Genomic DNA, 20,024 nt, shown 5'->3' on the forward strand with positions numbered 1-20,024 from the left:
GCCATCTCTCTAACTGTCTTTACAAAAATATTGTAAGGACTTGGTGGCTTGCTAGAGGTGCTAGGAGGACATGGTGTGGCGGTACTGGGGAGAACAGTAGGCGCAGCACTAGTGGTGGTAGAGGTGGTGGTGGTTTTCCCTACAAAGGAATGAGATCGCTTTGGTTTGGGAAAACCCCTCTGAGTCTTGCTGCTAATTTGGCTCTGCTTGGTACCTTGCATGCTGCTCGTGGATGGGGAAGATGCTGCTTGGGGCAAAAGGCACTTCTTTTTACTGACTGGGCTAGTAGAAGTACTAGTTGTGCTACCCTTTAACTTTGAACGTGCTTCTAGTGCTTTAGGCTTTCCGTAAAAAACCATAGAGCATGTGGGCCTAGCAGCCCTACTACTGCCTGCTTGTGGTGCCTTTTCTTTACTTGATGATCCTTCAAGCAATGCTTCCCCAAATGATAAGCGAGAGCTTGGCCTACTTGGCCGACTAGACTGACGCAAAGGCTGCATCTTAGAACTGGTGGTGGTGCTGCTGCTGCTGGTGGTGGTGGTAGATGGAGCTTGTCCCTCCTTAGTCCCAAAAGGAGGATCCATTTCAAATTTTGTGTTGTGTGTGTGTAGTGTAGTGTTTAAAAAACTATAAAAAAATTAAAAAAAAAAAATTAAAAAAAAAAAGGAAAAACAAATTAAAGACAAAAAAATTAGAGGAATTTCTCTTCAGTGCTACTGCTTAAAAAGTAAAACTATGCACAACTGCACTGTGCTGTTGTGTGCAATCTGCCAAAGTGCTAAAGTTATTAAATTATTAACTCAAGATTAACTATTTATATAACTAGCAGTATTTTATTTTTAATTTGAATTTACACGGGCCTAAAAGCTTAGCCTACTACTATGCTAAAGCTATATTTCCTCACTATAAGTCTACCTCTAGGCAGACGCTCTCAAGCCCACTAAGATAAAGAGAGGTTAAATCAGATTCAGTATATGATTTATTAATTAATATTAAATTATATAATATTAATAGATTAGAAATAATTACTTATATTATGTATTATAGATAGAAGAATATAGATTAGGAATTACAATTTAGAATTAGAATTACTTATATTATAGATTATGAATTACAATTTATATTATATTATATATTTATAATATATTATAGATTAAGATTAAAGAAGATTAGAATTATTTTAGTACTACAGCTAGTACCTTGAAGTTTTGCTTAGTACAGTTGTTGTCGTCACACAGTCAATCTTTCTTGAAAAGAAATTAGAATAGAAAATAAAATGTAAGAGCAAAACAGTTAGCTTCACTGCTTGCTGAACAAAAACACACAGCACTTATGCGGCTGCACTCACTAGCCCAACAAGTTCACTTCACTGATGGACTGAGGTGAGCAAAACACTAAGGGTACTTTTAATAAAATTAAAATAAATTGTAAAATAAATGAGAAAATCTTTGCAAAACAGTTAACGGCACTGCTTGCTGATCAAAAAAGAACACAGCACTTATGCGGCTAGCCCAACAAGTTCACTTCACTGATGGACTGAGGTGAGCAAAACAAATGAAATAAAATGAAATATTATTAATTAAGAAAAATTGACTTGGTCTCTTGCTGTTGCTAAAACAAAGCACAAACTAAAGAGCTGCAGCACCAGTACTAATAAGATTATCTGAACTATAAGATAGTAGTAATTAATTATTAATTTTATTTATAGCTAATTAACTATTAAGCTAGCTAAAATGAATTATATAATATTACTAACATAATGATTTTAGATTAGACACTAGTAGATGTCTTGAATGTCTACAGTACACTCTACACTAGTATACTATAGTATATAATAAATATATGACTGACAAATATATATAATATTATAAATTAATGTACTATTAAATTATTATATATTCTATTAAATTATTATTTATAAATTCTATTATTTAATTTATCTAACTGAAGACAGGACAGGCAGTAGGCACTGGGTGCACTGTCAACTCAACAGCACTACACAGTTGATGACAGAAGCACTGGGAAAAAATTAAATAAAAAAATGACTAAATTAATAAAATTATTAATTCAGTAGAACTGAAGTGAGGAAGAGTACACTGTGAGAAATGGCAGGCTGAGGCTTACCAGTCTCACACAGAACAGAACAATATCTCTCTGTAACGCTCGGATGCAGCACAGCAGTGTTGCCAAAGCAGTCACAGCGAAAAATGAATGGATCTCTCAGGCAAGCTCTGGTCTTATAAAGGCGCTTTCAGAATTCAAAAAACAGCAGCACAGGCATTGGACGAGACCCTTAGCGTGACGTCACAAGAGTGAGCTGATTGGACAGACGAGGATCAGCTCACTCCTGTTTGAAATTTTGGCGGCTGCGCAGCGAAAACGAAGATGATCTTCGATTCTTCGTTGTTGTGAGTCTTCGTCTTCGCCTACGTTTTGCTGGCACTGTATTCTGTTCTACGTTCCTTCGGAACGAACACAAAAACGGCCTCTTTGTGCTCGTTTTCATGTTCGCCCGAAGACGAATGCGCAAGTCTAGTTTTTCCCACAGGGCTGGTCGTTATGGGGTCATGCCGCCAGCAGATCAGCCTCTATCGGCTCCTTTGGAGGGCTCAGCCGTGGTTCCCGCTGCTGGAGATGTCATGCGAGCATCCTTTGGTCCTATCATCATCGTGAGACTTACTACTGGATCCAGAGGGTAACCTGCACCCCCTTATTCTTCAGGACTGTCTGTCGATGGTGGCTTGGACTGTTTCAGGGGATCCTGGGATGTGTCAGGCCTATCGGCTACAGCTCGCGACTTCCTACCTCCAGGCTTGGGGAGTCTGGCATCACTGGTGTTTGGAACCCCATTTGGATCCCTTTACAGCCCCTATAGTAGCTGCCCTTAACTTTTTTGCACATCTTTTTTCCCAGGGTAAGTCATACCATACCATCTATGTGTTTCGTTCAGCCATTTCGGCAGCCCATGTTCCAGTGGAGGGCCTTGGTGTAGCGAAAGATCCATCGGTTTGTCATCTGCTGCGCGGCGTTCGGTCTTCTAGACCACTGGCTGCACGCTTCCTTTTGGGACGTCTCTAAGGTTCTTAGCTTCATGGAGAAATGGCCAGATAATGACCGTTGTCCGCGAAGGTTGCGCTTCTCTTATGCCGTATTTCTTATCGGCGTGTTCGGATCTTTTATTTTCGTCCTGCTGCATGAAACTGTCCGGTTCCGGGCCAGTCTATGTTGTGCTGTGTGTCCTGTAGTTGAAGTCGTTTTATTGCTGTTTGGTACCTGTTCGGCTTTTCTGCAAAGAAAGAGGAGGAGTGGCTGGGCTCATGGACTGATATAGGGTGTTTTGCTTTATCCTGATTGGTTGTTTTTGTTGTTTCATGGAAACTGTTTTGCTGCTGGAGGTTAATCAGTAAAGAAGGAAATGCAAAATACTTGCCTCCTGTCTTTAATGAAATTTAGATTAATTCTACACCAAGGCTAGATTAATCCCTAATTTACAGTGATACTTGTTAGTGATGAAAGTAACCAGTATGTTATCACTTTACAAGAGTAAAGTAACTCTAAAACAATATAGTATGCAAATAAAAGACAAAAGCTTACAGTTTCTACACCACCAATCTGAAGTTCAGCAAAAAGGCCAGAGAGTTGTCTTATTGTGAGAAGCTTTTCAGAATAAATTGTAGTGAGTAAGTCATCATTTTTGTCAGTGGAGGTGTTTTTAAGGCATTTCTCGATGCATTGCTTCACTAAAAAACAGGTGAATCAAAAAATTACAATGAAGCACAGCCTAAATGTAGATTGCATGAACAATTAAACAACCGCATTGTTAATTAGAATTAATTAAATCAGGGCATTTCTATTAAAATTTAATATTTTTAAAATTAGTTTTTGGTGGTCTGGCCTATTGGTCTATTAAGTAAGGGAGAACATTATGTAAGGGCGTAAACATTATTGGAACTCAATGGAAAACCATGCAATTTTGATTTAGTTAAATCCTATTGCAACCAAGATGTACATCCTACAGTGACTACATAGACCATTTTTACCATACATTTCATGTATTGTTGACTGGCACATGTAAAATGTTGTCCTAGAGTATCATGAAAAGGAATCCAGTTTTATACCCCACACACTGTAAAGGATGTTTGCATAATGTCCTTGGAAGAATTGCTGATGTGGTCAACTTTAGTTTCTGCATTTTAGGCATTAGTCATTAAAACCCTTATTATCCTTATACTGGAAGGGACATTCCAGTACATGATCTGGTTAATTTTTCCTGTCCAACTTTTTGTTTCTTTGCAGTTACATGGTGTGTTTCAATGACTGTGTGAAACGTAATAATAACATTAAGAAACAGCATATTAAATTGTATTTAGAACCTTAATTTATTCCATTTAAACTAAAATGCACATTCCATTACCTACCTGTTAAGAATATATTATCCCAGGCTTGAGTGTGGTTTTTCCACTGAGATGTATTGAATTTTTTGTGAAGTTCAGCTGAGGTCACCATCAGTGGACCTAAATACTGCATCATCTGTAAAATAAAATGTTTTGTTTATTCTGGTACTGCATTGAATATTGTACTACTTTCATTCAATCTCTTATGCTCTTTCACACTCTCCCACAGTCTCACTCACGTTCTCTCAGAATGTACCCCTACCCTCTCCGCCAGTCGCTTTCGTGTCACCATCTCATTGACACCCTGATCTGCTTCTCCTCTTCCATATATACCCCCCAGGGAAAGCAGGAACCGAGAGGAGTCACGTCAATTTACGCCATATTGCTAACAAGGCATTTCAGTGACACCGTTTAAGCTTAGGAGGCGCCGTCGCCATATTTTATATATCTTGAGCTGCTCTCCTTGTTTCATGTGCAGGGAGTGGTGGTGCTTGTTTAGAGGAATCTATCCAGGCTCTCAGAAGCTCTACTCGTTTAAAAAAAATTCGGTTCTACCTTTTGTCACCTTCTGCCACACTAATCTCAAACTTTCCCCTAACACTATCAAATTATATATGGCAGAAATACAACATGAGTTTTCCCTACTACACCCGGATAGGCCTTCCCTTCTTAGCGCACATTTTGAACCAAGAATAGGAATTGATAAGAGCTTTTAAAGATCTCGCAAATGATAACACAGTTGTAACACAGTCTTATTAATAAATTCTACTCTACTCAGCATTGGTTCATTTGTTTGGCCCCTATCGTACCTACAAAGGGTGGCTTTTCAGGGTCTAGGGACATTTCAGATCCACTGGACCTTGACTCATGTTTCACCCTTCCACAAATGTAAGGGCTGATTTCAGCCTATATTTGTGGAAAATGTGTCTCAGCGAGTATTTATACCCCCTTCACGACCCTCTCCTTCAAGGTATTTCATTAGCGCTTTGATCGCCCCCCAGTTCCCTCTTTCTGCTCCCCTCAGTCTTTTTTCTATATTCTCTCATTCCAATCCATATTCCTTCTCCTTTACGAGAGGTAGGCCCCTACCCTACCTAAAAAATTGGGCGTTTTCGGGGGCTAGACACATTTCAGACCCACTGGGCATTCGCTCATGTTTTACCCCTACCACAAATATATTTTACACTTTTTTCCCTATAGTATATTAATAAAATTGGAAAAATTGCATAAGCACTTTAACTTCAAAATATCCCTGATTACATTGATTCAGAAAAGTACGCTAAAACAAACCATGGTTATGATTAGACTTGGGCACCAGGGGGCTCTTCGTGTTCGTCTTCGTGCTCGTCTTCGGCAAAAAAAAAAACTTCGTATTCCGCGAATATTCGCCTGGTCCTGTCTTCTCTTCGGGCGAATATTCGCGGACATTCTTCGTGCTCGGGTTTTCTTCGTTTTCCCCGGTTAAGGGGTTAAAACGGGGTTAAAGCCGCTCTGGCGCCAGGAGTTTAAATGTCCGTATGAGCAACTCTATTGGTCGTCAGCAGGGGGAGCCCCCTGCTGGCGACCAATAGGGTCGCTCGTACAGACTGTTATACTCCTGGTGCCGTAATTGTTCGGCAGATCCCACTGGTCTCCCTGTTCTATGAGTTAAATGTCCGTACGAGCGACCAATAGAGTCGCTCGTACGGACATTTAACTGATAGAACAGGGAGACCAGTGGGATGTGCCGGGTAAGTTACAGCATTGGGGTTTTAAAAGTCTGCACGAGCGACTCTGTTGGTCGCTCGTGCAGACTTTTAAAACCCCAATGCTACAACTTACCCGGCACATCCCACTGGTCTCCCTCCCTGTTCAATTAATTAAATGTCCGTACGAGCGAACAATAAAGTCGCTCGTACGGACATTTAAATCTGTACAGGGAGGGAGACCAGTGGCATCGGCAGGGTAAGTTGCAGCATTGGGGTTTTAAAACCCCAATGCTGCAACTTGCCCTGCCGATGCCACTGGTCTTTAACTAATTGAACAGGGAGGGAGACCGATGCCACTGGTCTCCCTCCCTGTTCAATTAGTTAGTCCGTGCCGGGTTAAATGTCCGTACGAGCGACCAATAAAGTCGCTCGTACGGACACTTAACTCTGTACAGGGAGGGAGACCAGTGGCATCGGCAGGGTAAGTTGCAGCATTGGGGTTTTAAAACCCCAATGCTGCAACTTGCCCTGCCGATGCCACTGGTCTTTAACTTATTGAACAGGGAGGGAGACCGATGCCACTGGTCTCCCTCCCTGTTCAATTAGTTAGTCTGTGCCGGGTTAAATGTCCGTACGAGCGACCAATAAAGTCGCTCGTACGGACATTTAACTAATTGAACAGGGAGGGAGACCAGTGGCATCGGCAGCCACTGGTCTCCCTCCCTGTTCAATTAGTTAGGGGTTAACTTTTTTTAAAGGGTTAAGGGGCCGTGCAAGTGAGCCTATTGGTCGCTTGCACGGCCCTTTAACCTATGGATTTCTGCTCCCGTTAACCCCTTCGATGCTGTGTTAACGCAGCATCGAAGGGGTTAACGGGAGCGGAAATCCATAGGTTCGCTGTCAGGGGCTACAAAGACCGTGCGAGTGAGCCTATTGGTCACCTGCAGGGTCTTTCTCTGGCATCAACCAATTGGTTGATGCCAGACGAGGTCCCTGTAGGCGACCAATAGGCTCATTCGCACTGCCCTGTAACCCGTGACGGCGAACCTGCAGATTTCCACTTCCGGGAACTGCCGCGATGCCGCGAAGACAAGACAAGGTAAGATGAAGGGGGGGAATGGTAGACGAAGACGAAGACAATCACGAAGATCTTCGTGGTGTGTGTCTTCGTCTTCGCCTACGTTTTACCGCCGCCGTCTTCTCTTCGGCGTGTCTTCGGAACGAACACGAAAACGCACTCTTCGTGTTCGTTTCCATGTTCGCCCGAAGACGAATGCACAAGTCTAGTTATGATTCATTCTAATTTATATTGGGAGATGATAACAGTCATACGTTAAACTGTTGTGTGCTCTAAACAGCCATACGTTAATTCATCATTAGCAAAGGCTCATTAATTACTTCAATATACTTTATCTACATTTTGGTCCCAATATATATTTTCTGATGTTAAAAACTTGTATTACCTTTTTTACTGATTGAATAAAAAGAAAGGCATCTTCATTACAATCTTTCTGTAGAAGCCCACATCTCTCATTATATAAGACTGAACAAATTGCTGTAGAGAAAGTATCAAGTTAATTAAAAAATTAAAAGAAAACAGAGGTACTAACACAGTAACAGCTTTTTTTTAACTTACTTTCATATGACCACTTGTTAAGTTCAAAATATAAGTCATCAATACATCCGTTTTGATCAATTATTCTATTGAGGTATACCATAAACTCAGCCAAGACCTATGAAAAATATAATAACAAAGGAATTAATAAAGTATATGACAGGGGCATGGCTGATTATTAATCACACAGAAAACACACGAGAGACCTGCTTAATTTTAAAGTTCACAGATTTATTAAATATGTGTGACATACGTAATTGTAAACATAAATTGAAATATGCAAACATCCATTCAAGCTTTGCATAGACCGCCAATTAGCATTAGCTAATACCAACCAACACTGAACGTCCTAGCTTACTAGGGGTCCCCCAGGAATGCTGACGCAGGCGTAGTCGATAATAAGACCTCTTACCGTCCTGCAAGATAGCGAAGCCAATACTTACTCCCTAGGGCCATTCCATGGGGAGTGCTGCATGTAGCCATTGGGCTAATGCTTGCCGAGTTGCTATACCTCAGACGGCCAACTGCCGCACTGACACCAGACCCCAAGGGACCCCCTGCCATACCAAAAGCCAAAACCAAGGGGGGGTGGGAACTTCTGTAGAATTTTGTAAAGTGAGGGGGGTGTACTCTGTGCAGAAATACTTACCCCGGGGATGGGTGACATCAACATTAGCATACAGCCCCCACTAAGGTCCTCCATTAGGCTTACACCACAGACAAAGTGATACATTGGGTCACTGATGGCCAACCCTGTCATGCTGGCCCTCTTTGTATGTCCCCTCCAGGCCAATTCTATTTTAGTTACAGGATTCTGTTTATAAAAAGTTTTGTCTTTTGTGATCTGTATTCTAATATGGAATTTTAGAAAAAAATATATAAAAAGCAGATTATAGTGAGGGAATTTAAGCATGCAGGAAAAAGCTTTAGGCTATCGTAAATCTAAAGTTAAGGACAAAACCAAGGATTTTTTTATTTTAAAATTACAGCTGGTAGAAACACAGGATAGACTAAGTAGGACTAATGGCTCTTGATTTCTTGTTTCTTACTAGACTTGGGCACCAGGGGGCTCTTCGTGTTCGTCTTCGTGCTCATCTTCGGCAAAAAAAAACACTTCGTATTCCGCGAATATTCGCCTGGTCCTGTTGGTCGCTCGTACAGACTTTTAGGGTCCTGGTGCTGTAACTTACCCGGCACATCCCACTGGTCTCCCTGTTCTATCAGTTAAATGTCCGTACGAGCGACCAATAAAGTCGTTCGTACGGACATTTAACTGATAGAACAGGGAGACCAGTGGGATGTGCCGGGTAAGTTGCAGCATTGGGGTTTTAAAACCCCAATGCTGCAACTTACCCGGCACATCCCACTGGTCTCCCTCCCTGTTCAATTAATTAAATGTCCGTACGAGCGAACAATGAAGTCGCTCGTACGGACATTTAACTAATTGAACAGGGAGGGAGACCAGTGGCATCGGCAGGGTAAGTTGCAGCATTGAGGTTTTAAAACCCCAATGCTGCAACTTGCCCTGCAGATGCCACTGGTCTTTAACTAATTGAACAGGGAGGGAGACCAGTGGCATCTGCAGGGTAAGTTGCAGCATTGGGGTTTTAAAACCCCAATGCTGCAACTTACCCGGCACATCCCACTGGTCTCCCTCCTTGTTCAATTAATTAAATGTCCGTACGCAGGGGCGTAACTAGACGCCTCAGGGCCCGGGTGCGAGAATCTGTTAAGGGCCCCCTCACCCCCCCCAAAAAACATGATTTTTACCCAACAATTTTTTTTCAACTAATTCAACAAATTCAATTTACATATTGAATCATATCTGTAAAAAAATCAAAGAAAAAGGGGCGCATGTACAAAGGGCATAATCCAGGGGTGTCCAAGTTTTTTCTGCAGTGGGCCACTTCATCAGAATTGTATACGTGCGCGGGCCGCACTCATTTTTCACTGTGACAAAAAATATGGCCTTTAATAAAATATGCAGATTAAAATAAAGTAAAATGACACAAAACCTTTACTCTTCCTCTCACTGATTTCTGGGCCTTGAAAGTTTTGCGACTACAAATTCAGGATTCCCTAGATTTATTCTAGGGATGAACTAAAATGAAAATTCTGGACCAAAACATTCAGGGTTCACTTAGCCAAAACCGAAAATGACCCCCACCTTTAAAAATAGTAATAAAAACTCACATGCTTAATAAAAGTAGGTAACACACAATTGGACAAACTTAGCAATATGACTTGGCATGATAGGAGTGTGATTGCTAACAGCAATCACACTCCTATCATACCCAGGCAACAAGTAAATGCTGGTACCTAGGCATGATGGGACTGTGCTCGCTGTGATTGCTGTTAGCAATCACACTCCTATCATGCCAAGTCAGCCAGTACATGCCGGTACAGGGTGGCTGTAAGTGATGTGCAGACCCCATACTGCTGGCAGCATCACTACACAAGGGGGGCAGCTAGCTAGGTTTCAGCATGTACTGGCTGACTTGGCATGATAGGAGTGTGATTGCTAACAGTAGTCACAGTCCCATCATGCCTAGGTTCCAGCACTTACACATCCATCCAGTAAATGCTGGAACCTAGGCATGATGGGACTCTGATTGCTATTAGCAATCACACTCCTATCATGCCAAGTCAGCCAATACACGCTGGTACAGGATGGCTGTAAGTGATGTGCAGACCCCATACTGCTGGCAGCATCAATACACAAGGGGGGCAGCTAGCCAGGTTTCAGCATGTACTGGCTGACTTGGCATGATAGGAGTGTGATTGCTAACAGCAATCACAGTCCCATCATGCCTAGGTTCCAGCACTTACACATCCATCCAGTAAATGCTGGAACCTAGGCATTATGGGACTGTGATTGCTGTTAGCAATCACACTCCTATCATGCCAAGTCAGCCAGTACATGCTGGTACAGGGTGGCTGTAAGTGCAGACCCCATACTGCTGGCAGCATCACTACACAAGGGGGGCAGCTGGCCAGGTTTCAGCATGTACTGGCTGACTTGGCATGATAGGAGTGTGATTGCTAACAGCAATCACAGTCCCATCATGCCTAGGTTCCAGCACTTACACATCCATGCTATCACACACACACACACACACACACACACGCACTCATTTATTCATATAATCATTAATTCACAGATTCATTCCCTCAATCACACACACTCATTCAAACACCCTCCCCACCCCCTTACCTGTACTGCAGCTCCTCGATGCCGCTCACAGACTTCAGCAGGGGGCGCGGCCTCCCTCTGCCTTCTCTGCTAAAGCACAGAGGAAGTAGGATGTCACGTGAACTCCGCTTCCTCTGTGCTGTCCAGAAGACCCTCCCACAAGTAAGTAGCAGGGCTTGAGGTGCGGCTCGTGTAAGATCGGTTGCCCTGGCTGCCGATCTTACGCGGGCCGCACCTCGAGGTCTCGCGGGCCGCATTTGGCCCGCGCGCCGCATGTTGGACGCCCCTGCCTTATTTAAAAAAAAAATAAATAAACGTAAAAAAGATTTTGGCCGGCCCCTTGGCTTGGGCCCCCCTGCCGCCGGGGCCCGGTCGCGACCCCTGCGACCCCGGTAGATCCGCCACTGTCCGTACGAGCGAACAATAAAGTCGCTCGTACGGACATTTAACTAATTGAACAGGGAGGGAGATCAGTGGCATCGGCAGGGTAAGTTGCAGCATTGGGGTTTTAAAACCTCAATGCTGCAACTTACCCGGCAGATTCCACTGGTCTCCCTCCCTGTTCAATTAGTTAGGGGTTAAGTTTATTTTTCAAAGGGTTAAGGGGCCGTGCAAGTGAGCCTATTGGTCGCTTGCACGGCCCTTTAACCTATGGATCTCCTCTCCCGTTAACCCCTTCGATGCTGTGTTAGATAATGCAGCATCAAAGGGGTTAACGGGAGAGGAAATCCATAGGTTCGCTGGCAGGGGTTACAAAGACCGTGCAAGTGAGCCTATTGGTCACCTGCAGGGTCTTCCTCTGGCATCAACCAATTGGTTGATGCCAGAGGAGGTCCCTGTAGGCGACCAATAAGCTCATTCGCACTGCCCTGTAACCCGTGACGGCGAACCTGCGGATTTCCACTTCCGGGAACTGCCACGAAGACAAGGTAAGTTAGAAGAGGGGGGGAGAATGGTAGACGAAGACGAAGACAATCACGAAGATCTTCGTGGTGTGTGTCTTCGTCTTCGCCTACGTTTTACCGCCGCTGTCTTCTCTTCGGCGTGTCTTCGGAACGAACACGAAAACGCACTCTTCGTGTTCATTTCCATGTTCGCCCGAAGACGAATGCACAAGTCTATTTCTTACTATATAAGACAAGAGAAGCACCAGCAATAGACAAACATAAAAATATCAGAATAACTTCAAACTAACCTCATTGATTTTCAAATCCATTTTGAATATTTCTTTCGGTTTCAGAAGTTTTGCTTGAACTGCTTGTCTCATTGCAAGCCATTCTTGTCCATCACTGTGCAAAGAAAATATAGAAATAAAACAAAAGTGATGCACATATATAACTGGTTGAGCCAGAGTTGAGCTCAATGCCTAGCTTAGCTCTACTTTTGAAGAAAGCTAATAGAAGCCTGAGCCAAGTTGGCTCAAACTCCACCCTGGGATTCCAGTGCTTGACTTTTTATCTCCTTCAAGTTAATATGGCTTGACTTGTGATATACAATGATCAGCTTAAATACCTCTATTGTTCTTCTGTCTTCTTTCTTCACCCGCTTCTCCCTGTGTGTTCTTTCACAAGAGCAGAACTTCCAGGCACAACCTCTCTCCCCAATGAAGTAACAGAGGTTAGGCTATCTCCATGGCTCTGCCCCTGTTGTGGAAGTACTCTGAGAGGCCAGAATAATGAAGACGAACACATGGAGAAAGAGAAGCACTTCTTAACAACTCTTTCTCCACAAATTCCTCTTCATTATTTTGGCAGGGCCACAGGGACAGCCTCACCCCCAATCAGGGGAGAGGGTGTGCCTGGAGGCTCCGCCATTTTCTGGAAGTGCCCCTGGAGTCAGGTTCATGGAGAAGCAGACGAAAAAATAAGTCACAAGGAGAAGCGAACTAAGAAAGAAAACTGAAGAACTAGAAGAGGCAAGAGAAGAAGAGGAGAAGGTAGGGATACCTTGAGAGAGTTTGAAAAAGCCAACGAAATACAAACAAAAATTTGGATGTCTCTGCTTTATTTTCGTTTGTTTTGTTGGGCTCCCACCTCATTTTTTAACATTCATATGAATTGATGAAATTGGAAAATTCCGTTAAAATTTTAATTTGTCTGCATCCAAATGTCTAGTAATAACTTTGTATACTTTTGTGCTTCATAAAACCAAACTGCAAGAACACGTCCCTTTCACTCTAAGTGCTAATGGCATTATATCATACTTGAATTAGCTTTAAAAATATTAACTTTAAAAGTGCCCGAAATGCATCATGATTCGTCCATTCTTCGCTACGTGCAGCCGCTGCCATTACAAGCTGTTTTGGCCCCATTACAAGCCATTTTGGCGCTCGTTGATGAGGTAAAGTGGGAGGGACTTTGTATAGGAGGTAACATATCAATGACTGATAGGTAGAAGTAGCCAAAACAAATGGGGAGTGTTTTTTTTTATGGTAATGGCTGAAATTGAATCCAACAACCTGTGGGAGTATTCCCTTACTTTTTCCACTCTGGCCAATCAGCACTTACAAGGGGAAGGGACAGGCATTATACATATAAGTGTGATGACACCATTTTAACTTGTCGTTAGCAGCACTTACAGACTGATCAGAGTTGGATTGTGAGACAGTGACAGTTAGCTTTGCAGAGGCTGAGATTGATGCTCATTGTAAATTACTTAATAGTTTACTTTGGTGTAGAAAATGTAGGGTGTAGGGTGGATTGGAGAAGCTGTATCATACTACTGTAGTGTATTACAGGGACAGCAATAGGCATTGTGTGGCGTTTAGTTGATTAAGACAATTTATGCTACTGGCCAAACATGTAATTTGTGGACAAGTTAATTTTTTTATAATCTTTCTATCATTATCTAATATTCTTCATTGATAAAAAAAATATTGGTGACAATATAATTTGTATAATATACTGTAAATATAATATATTGTCCTACTACTACTGCTGCTGCTGCTGCACCTCTTTGACCGTCTTTACACTGGGGGATCCTTTTTTTAAAACATGTTTTAATATTGCAAAAATTCAGTCCTGCTCCATGGTGTTGCATGTGCCTGTCATCTGCCAGTGTCTGCCTGCCCAGACGCAGTGCTCTATTACTGCTGCAACCAGGGGCGTAACTAGAAGCCTCAGGGCCCCGGTGCGAGAATCTGTTAAGGGCCCCCCAATCACAATAAATCCCCTTTTCACTATCTATCCTCTCCCTACCCCTCCTTATCACTATCTACCCTCTGCCTACCCCGCTTCTCACTATCTACCCTCTCCCTATCCCCCTTCTCACTATCTACCCTCTCCCTATCCCCCTTTTCAATATCTACCTTCTCCATACCCCCTTCTCGCTATCTACCCTCTCCCTACCCCCTTCTCGCTATCTACCCTCTCCCTACCCCCCCTTCTCACTGTCTTCCCTCTCCCTAACCCCCCTTCTCACTATCTACCCTCTCCCTATCCCCCTTCTCAATATCTACCCTCTCCCTACCCCCCTTATCGCTATCTACCCTCTCCCTACTCCCCTTCTCGCTATCTACCCTCTCCCTACCCCCCTTCCTAATATCTACCCTCTCCCTACCCCCTTTTTTTGCTATCTACTTTCTCCCTGCCGCCTTCTTACTATCTACCCTTTCCCTAACCCCTTCTCACTATCTACCCTCTCCCTAACCCCCTTCTCACTATCTACTCTCTCCCTAACCCCACTTCTCAATAGCTACCGTCTCCCTACCCCACTTCTCAATATCTACCCTCTCCCTACCTCTCCCTACCCCCTTCTCACTATCTACTCTCTCCCTAACCCCACTTCTCAATATCTACCGTCTCCCTACCCCACTTCTCAATATCTACCCTCTCCCTACCCCCTTCTCGCTATGTACCCTCTCCCTACCCCCTTCTCGCTATCTACCCTCTCCCTACCCCCTTCTCACTATCTACCCTCTCCCTACCCCTTCTCACTATCTACCCTCTCCCTACCTCCTTCTCACTTTCTACCCTCTCCCTACCCCCCTTCTCACTATCTACCCTCTCCCTACCCCCTTCTCACTATCTACCCTCTCCCTACCCCCTTCTCACTATCTACCCTCTCCCTACCACCCTTCTCACTATCTACCCTCTCCCTACCCCCTTCTCACTATCTACCCTCTCCCTAACCCCCTTCTCACTATCTACTCTCTCCCTAACCCCACTTCTCAATAGCTACCGTCTCCCTACCCCACTTCTCAATATCTACCCTCTCCCTACCTCTCCCTACCCCCTTCTCACTATCTACTCTCTCCCTAACCCCACTTCTCAATATCTACCGTCTCCCTACCCCATTTCTCAATATCTACCCTCTCCCTACCCCCTTCTCGCTATGTACCCTCTCCCTACCCCCTTCTCGCTATCTACCCTCTCCCTACCCCCTTCTCACTATCTACCCTCTCCCTACCCCTTCTCACTATCTACCCTCTCCCTACCTCCTTCTCACTTTCTACCCTCTCCCTACCCCCCTTCTCACTATCTACCCTCTCCCTACCCCCTTCTCACTATCTACCCTCTCCCTACCCCCTTCTCACTATCTACCCTCTCCCTACCACCCTTCTCACTATCTACCCTCTCCCTACCCCCTTCTCACTATCTACCCTCTCCCTACCCCTTCTCACTTTCTACCCTCTCCCTACCCCCTTCTCACTATCTACCCTCTCCTTACCCCCTTCTCACTATCTACCCTTTCCCCACCCCCTCTTCTCACTATCAACCCTCTCCCTACCCCCCTTTGTAGGTCACTTATCGTGCAGTCCTGTGGTGGGGGCGCAAGGCCTCTGTCTCGCGGCTCTGCCGCTGTGCACACGGATGCACTGCTGAACTCAGCGTGAAGCGCCGGCACCCGAGACAGACGCCTCACGTTCCCACCACTGCAGTCGGGGCAGCGCTGAGGCAGGCGGAGGAGACAGAAGGGCGCCGAGCAGTTGCTGAAAACGACCGCTCGGCACCCCTTGGGTTCCCCTGACTAGCAGAACTCCAGGGCCCGGTCGCAGTCGCGACCCCTACGACCCCGGTAGTTACACCACTGGCTGCAACTGTCCTTACTCTTTTCATTTCAATATACCTGCCTATATGCCTCTCTGTCCCAGATACGCCTTATACCCCCTATATGCCACTCTGCCTCCCAGATATGCCTTAAACCTGCCTATATGCCATTCTGTCTCCCTGATATGTCTTTTAACCCCCTATATGCCACTCTGCCTACAGAATGCCTTATAACCCCCCCATATGCCACTCTGCCCCTCCCGACTTACCAATGCCTCCCCAGACTCGTCCCCTGTACTTCAGACTCCCGTATGCCACTCTGTCCCTCCCCGGTGGACATCTGCGCAATGCACATAGACAACCTCTGCTACCAGTTAGTTCCGCTGGGGCTTCTATGACTGAGCACCGGAATATCGCGTCACGCCCGTGCTCAGTCATAGAAGCCCCTGCTGAAGTTCCCGCAGAAGCGGAGGTTGTCTGTGCGCATCACTGTGAGGGATCCTCCTCTCTGGCAGCCGGACAACCTCCGCTGCTGCCAGCATTGCAAGGGGCTTCTATGATGGAGCACCGGAAGGTCAGGTCATGCCGGCGTTCAGTCATAGAAGTAAGGTTACCAGAGAAGAGGATCCAGGTCCCCTGCAGAGCTGCAGGGGATCTGGATCTTAGTCTTATAGAAGGCAACCTCGAATATAAGAAGAGTGTTATTTTTCAGAGTATTTGCTCTAAAAAACCTTGTCTTATAATCGAGCAAATACGGTAATAACGCTGTACTGTTATTCTGTAATACAACCTGAATGGTATCCTTGTCACTTTATTTTTTTCAAAACAAGTGCTGATACGTTGTGATAAGCACATAGTTTCTTTTAAGCCATTTATTAAATTAGTATCACTATCGCACACGCGTGTTAGAGTGCATGATTTCCTCGATGGAACACATACTGTCATAACGTGATAACATAACATTTCACTATTTGCTGGTTTGGCGGCTACCAACAACACAATCACTGCTCTGACTGCAGATATTTCATTAAATGAAGGAAAAACAAACTATGCAGTATGAATAAAACTGGAAGAGGAACAGCCAAACTTTCTAACAAGGTGAGGTTGCACTAGACAAGTGCAAATGAACCAAACATGAATGGACAAAAAACAAAATTAATAATTTGAATTGTTCCTCAACCAGTTTTATTCATCCTACACAGCTGTGAAGGACAAATAATTCTCTTTACTGCCCATTCGTTTTGGATGAAAATCGAGGGACTTTTTACATTTGAAAACAAAATGTGCTGTGCTTCACCCACATTTACTCTCTCATGCTCTTTCACGTTCTCTCACAATTTCATTCACACTCTCTCACATTCCTTTTGAATGTATCACTGCCTTCTCCGCTTCTGTCAGGGTCCCCAGCAAAGACCCCAACTAAGCGACTCACCGGAGTACCCGCCAATGGTGGGTACCAGCTCACACGCCGCCGCGGTCCTCGCTTCTGCTCCGTCAGCTGCTTCGCAGTCTGTGTTTAGTAGCGCGCGCGCCCACACCTCTCTTTGTAGATTCACGAATGGAGAAGGCGGGGAATGCGGCAACCACTGGTAGTATCTTTAAAAATCAGCACTGAGTATCACTCAGTGCTCAGTTATTGTGCCTAACGGAGCTCTATTGTGTTTTTCTATTGTGTTGCTGTACCCTGGCTATTGAATACTGTTTACGCAGATTTCTCTGATCCCGAACCCTTGACTATTAAATACCTTTTACGCTGTTTTCTCCAATTCGGACCCCTTGGCTATTTATTTCTGTGTTTTGCTATCTGCCCTCACCTGCTGTGAGGTATCATGCATACCTGGTTCCACATCCCGAACCTGACAGCAAAATGGTGAAGTTTTCAGGAACAACCCCTGTCCCAAGTGGATGATCGATGGTATTTTGTGTTTGCAATGAGTGCAACTGCATTATTAGGTCCTGTAGACCTCATATGCAACTATCAAGAGTTTTGGAACTATAGAGTTGTATGGATAGAAGCGGCAAAAACGTTTTGTTTTTTTTAAAGTTGGGGAGAGATGTACTAAGACAATAATGGCCATTATCAGGGAGAGGAAAAAAAGAGAGAAAAATATGAAAAGGGTCAGGCTACTTCATGATTAAAGAACTCATATGTGAGGTCGAAACATTGTTGGTGTTGTCCTTCAATAAATCTGCCTGAGCTGGAACCCTTGAGTGCCTGGAGCCTTTATTTATTTTGATCTACTGGGGAGCTGGCCCTTCCTGGCACAGTTAAGCACCTGAGTTCCTTTGGTGTGTGTGCAGATTCCTCATTCTGGTGACTTGAAAATATATTATGTCCTGTATTATGGGGGTAGATGACAGTATGTGTGGCAAAAAGAGAAACATTAAGGCTTCCAAGATTTATAGCAAGGAAATCATGTCATAAGGGGTCTAAAGTTAGCCTTTCAGAGAAATTCTAATAAAATAACGTAGGTGAACCAGAAGGTTGCAAGCTAGATGTATGGTATTGCTTAGAGGTGTAAGAAAATATATTCCTAGAAGATGTAAAGCTATGCCATGCATAGTGTCCTTAATTCAAACTAATAGTAATCTTAGATTAAACACTTTGTTAATTAACAAATAGTCATATCATTCTTAATGTTTATGAGAAGGAGATGGATTATGATATAATGAGGGTATAGATATTATACACTTATCTGGACACAATAACAAGTTCATTATAATTACATATAGACATGATATAATAACAATATTATCACGTTACGACACAATAACTAAGTTCATTATAATTACATATAGACATGATATAATAACAATATTTCTATAGACAGGCAGTATGGGAACAGATACATGTATGAACTTTTAGGAAGAAGATTAGCTGAGTTTTATTTGCACGTATAATGCAATGTGACATGCATAATGTATTATAAGTGCCTATTATATTGAACTTTTTACAGTAAAAAATAAACAAATTATATAGTGGTTTAACGTTTAAAAAATTACTTTTAATATGAAATTATGATTTTATCTTGTTTCTTTTTTCTTATAACATATTGGACTTTCTGTAAAACATTTAAGAGCGCTGTATAATAACAAATCATGTTAATGTAAATCATAATTCTACATATTAATGAAAATTCTGCACACAGTCAAAACATTTTGTAACTGTAGACTTTCCATATTTTTGTAAACAATGCATTTACTTACAGTGTAAGCAAACCACAAGCTTCTCCTGTGTAATCTCTGTACAGCTTCCAGGGTTTTATCTCCATTCTTTTAGGGTAAACATTTTCTGTTCTGTGAAAAGTTTCCAAAAGAATCGGATCTCCAATTTGTACTGACTTAAAAATTCCAAGATTCATCTTAAATATTCTTCCATATTTTTGATGGTATTTGTACTAAACATAAACATATTACTTTATTAAGTCAAACAATAAAATAATGCAATTATACACATTTTAACATAAAAAATAAAACTTTACATATACACAGGTTTAACATAAAATACAGCTTTACATATGCACAATGTGTATATATATTATTATGCATATACATAATTTCACGTGGTCTAATATTTTTTTGTATAGAAAAACATTTTCTGTGGGACCTAGTAACTTACCATGATTTCATGTTGATTTTTTAACCCTCCATTCCAAAGAACATTTAAGAGACTTCCTATTCCAGGACAATCAAGAGGACCTGGTAGAGAGGAAAAAGGCAGAGGTCTTCTTGGTAAAGGTAAGCAATCTGTTGAAGTGTGATAACTTCCGGCACAATTTAAAACAATATTTCTTAAATATGAAATGCTGCGCAATAATGGTGATGATGGAATCTTCATCGCAGATATTGCTTATATTTATGATACTGCTAAATGCAAATCAAGATGTTATGTTCTGTCAGTCTCTATTTTCTTAGTACAAATATTTATGTTTGTAGAATTAGGGTAGGTATTCTAGCATTGCAAAAAGATTGACCAAGATCTCTCAAATTGATTGGTCCTTTATATATATAATATTTTCATAATAGAACATATACTTCAATATCATTGGCTAAACGTTTAGTGGAGAGAACATGGGTGGGACTGTGACCGTACAATCAAAATGCTAATCAAAGATTGCTTATTTATATCATCACAATAGAGGATTG

The 20,024-nt window shown here is 42.9% G+C and overlaps 1 protein-coding gene across 1 annotated transcript in view; it reads right to left on the minus strand.

Annotated features, from left to right (window-relative positions):
• Positions 1-19,716, minus strand: part of LOC149289605 (1,25-dihydroxyvitamin D(3) 24-hydroxylase, mitochondrial-like) — a 34,331-nt gene extending 14,615 nt beyond the window's left edge. Inside the window, exons 1-7 of the mRNA XM_089490417.1 lie at positions 19,498-19,716; positions 19,086-19,276; positions 12,086-12,179; positions 7,719-7,815; positions 7,546-7,637; positions 4,419-4,530; positions 3,595-3,740 (exon numbers count right to left, since the gene is read on the minus strand). Coding sequence (XP_089346543.1) covers positions 3,595-3,740; positions 4,419-4,530; positions 7,546-7,637; positions 7,719-7,815; positions 12,086-12,179; positions 19,086-19,276; positions 19,498-19,716 — 951 coding nt within the window. The remainder of the gene's footprint in view (positions 1-3,594; positions 3,741-4,418; positions 4,531-7,545; positions 7,638-7,718; positions 7,816-12,085; positions 12,180-19,085; positions 19,277-19,497) is intronic.
• Positions 19,717-20,024: the final 308 nt, after the last annotated feature.

The sequence above is a fragment of the Sceloporus occidentalis genome, unplaced genomic scaffold (assembly GCF_023333645.1).
Source record: "Sceloporus occidentalis isolate IW3139 unplaced genomic scaffold, rSceOcc1.0.p SCAF_44, whole genome shotgun sequence".
NCBI lineage: Eukaryota > Metazoa > Chordata > Lepidosauria > Squamata > Phrynosomatidae > Sceloporus > Sceloporus occidentalis.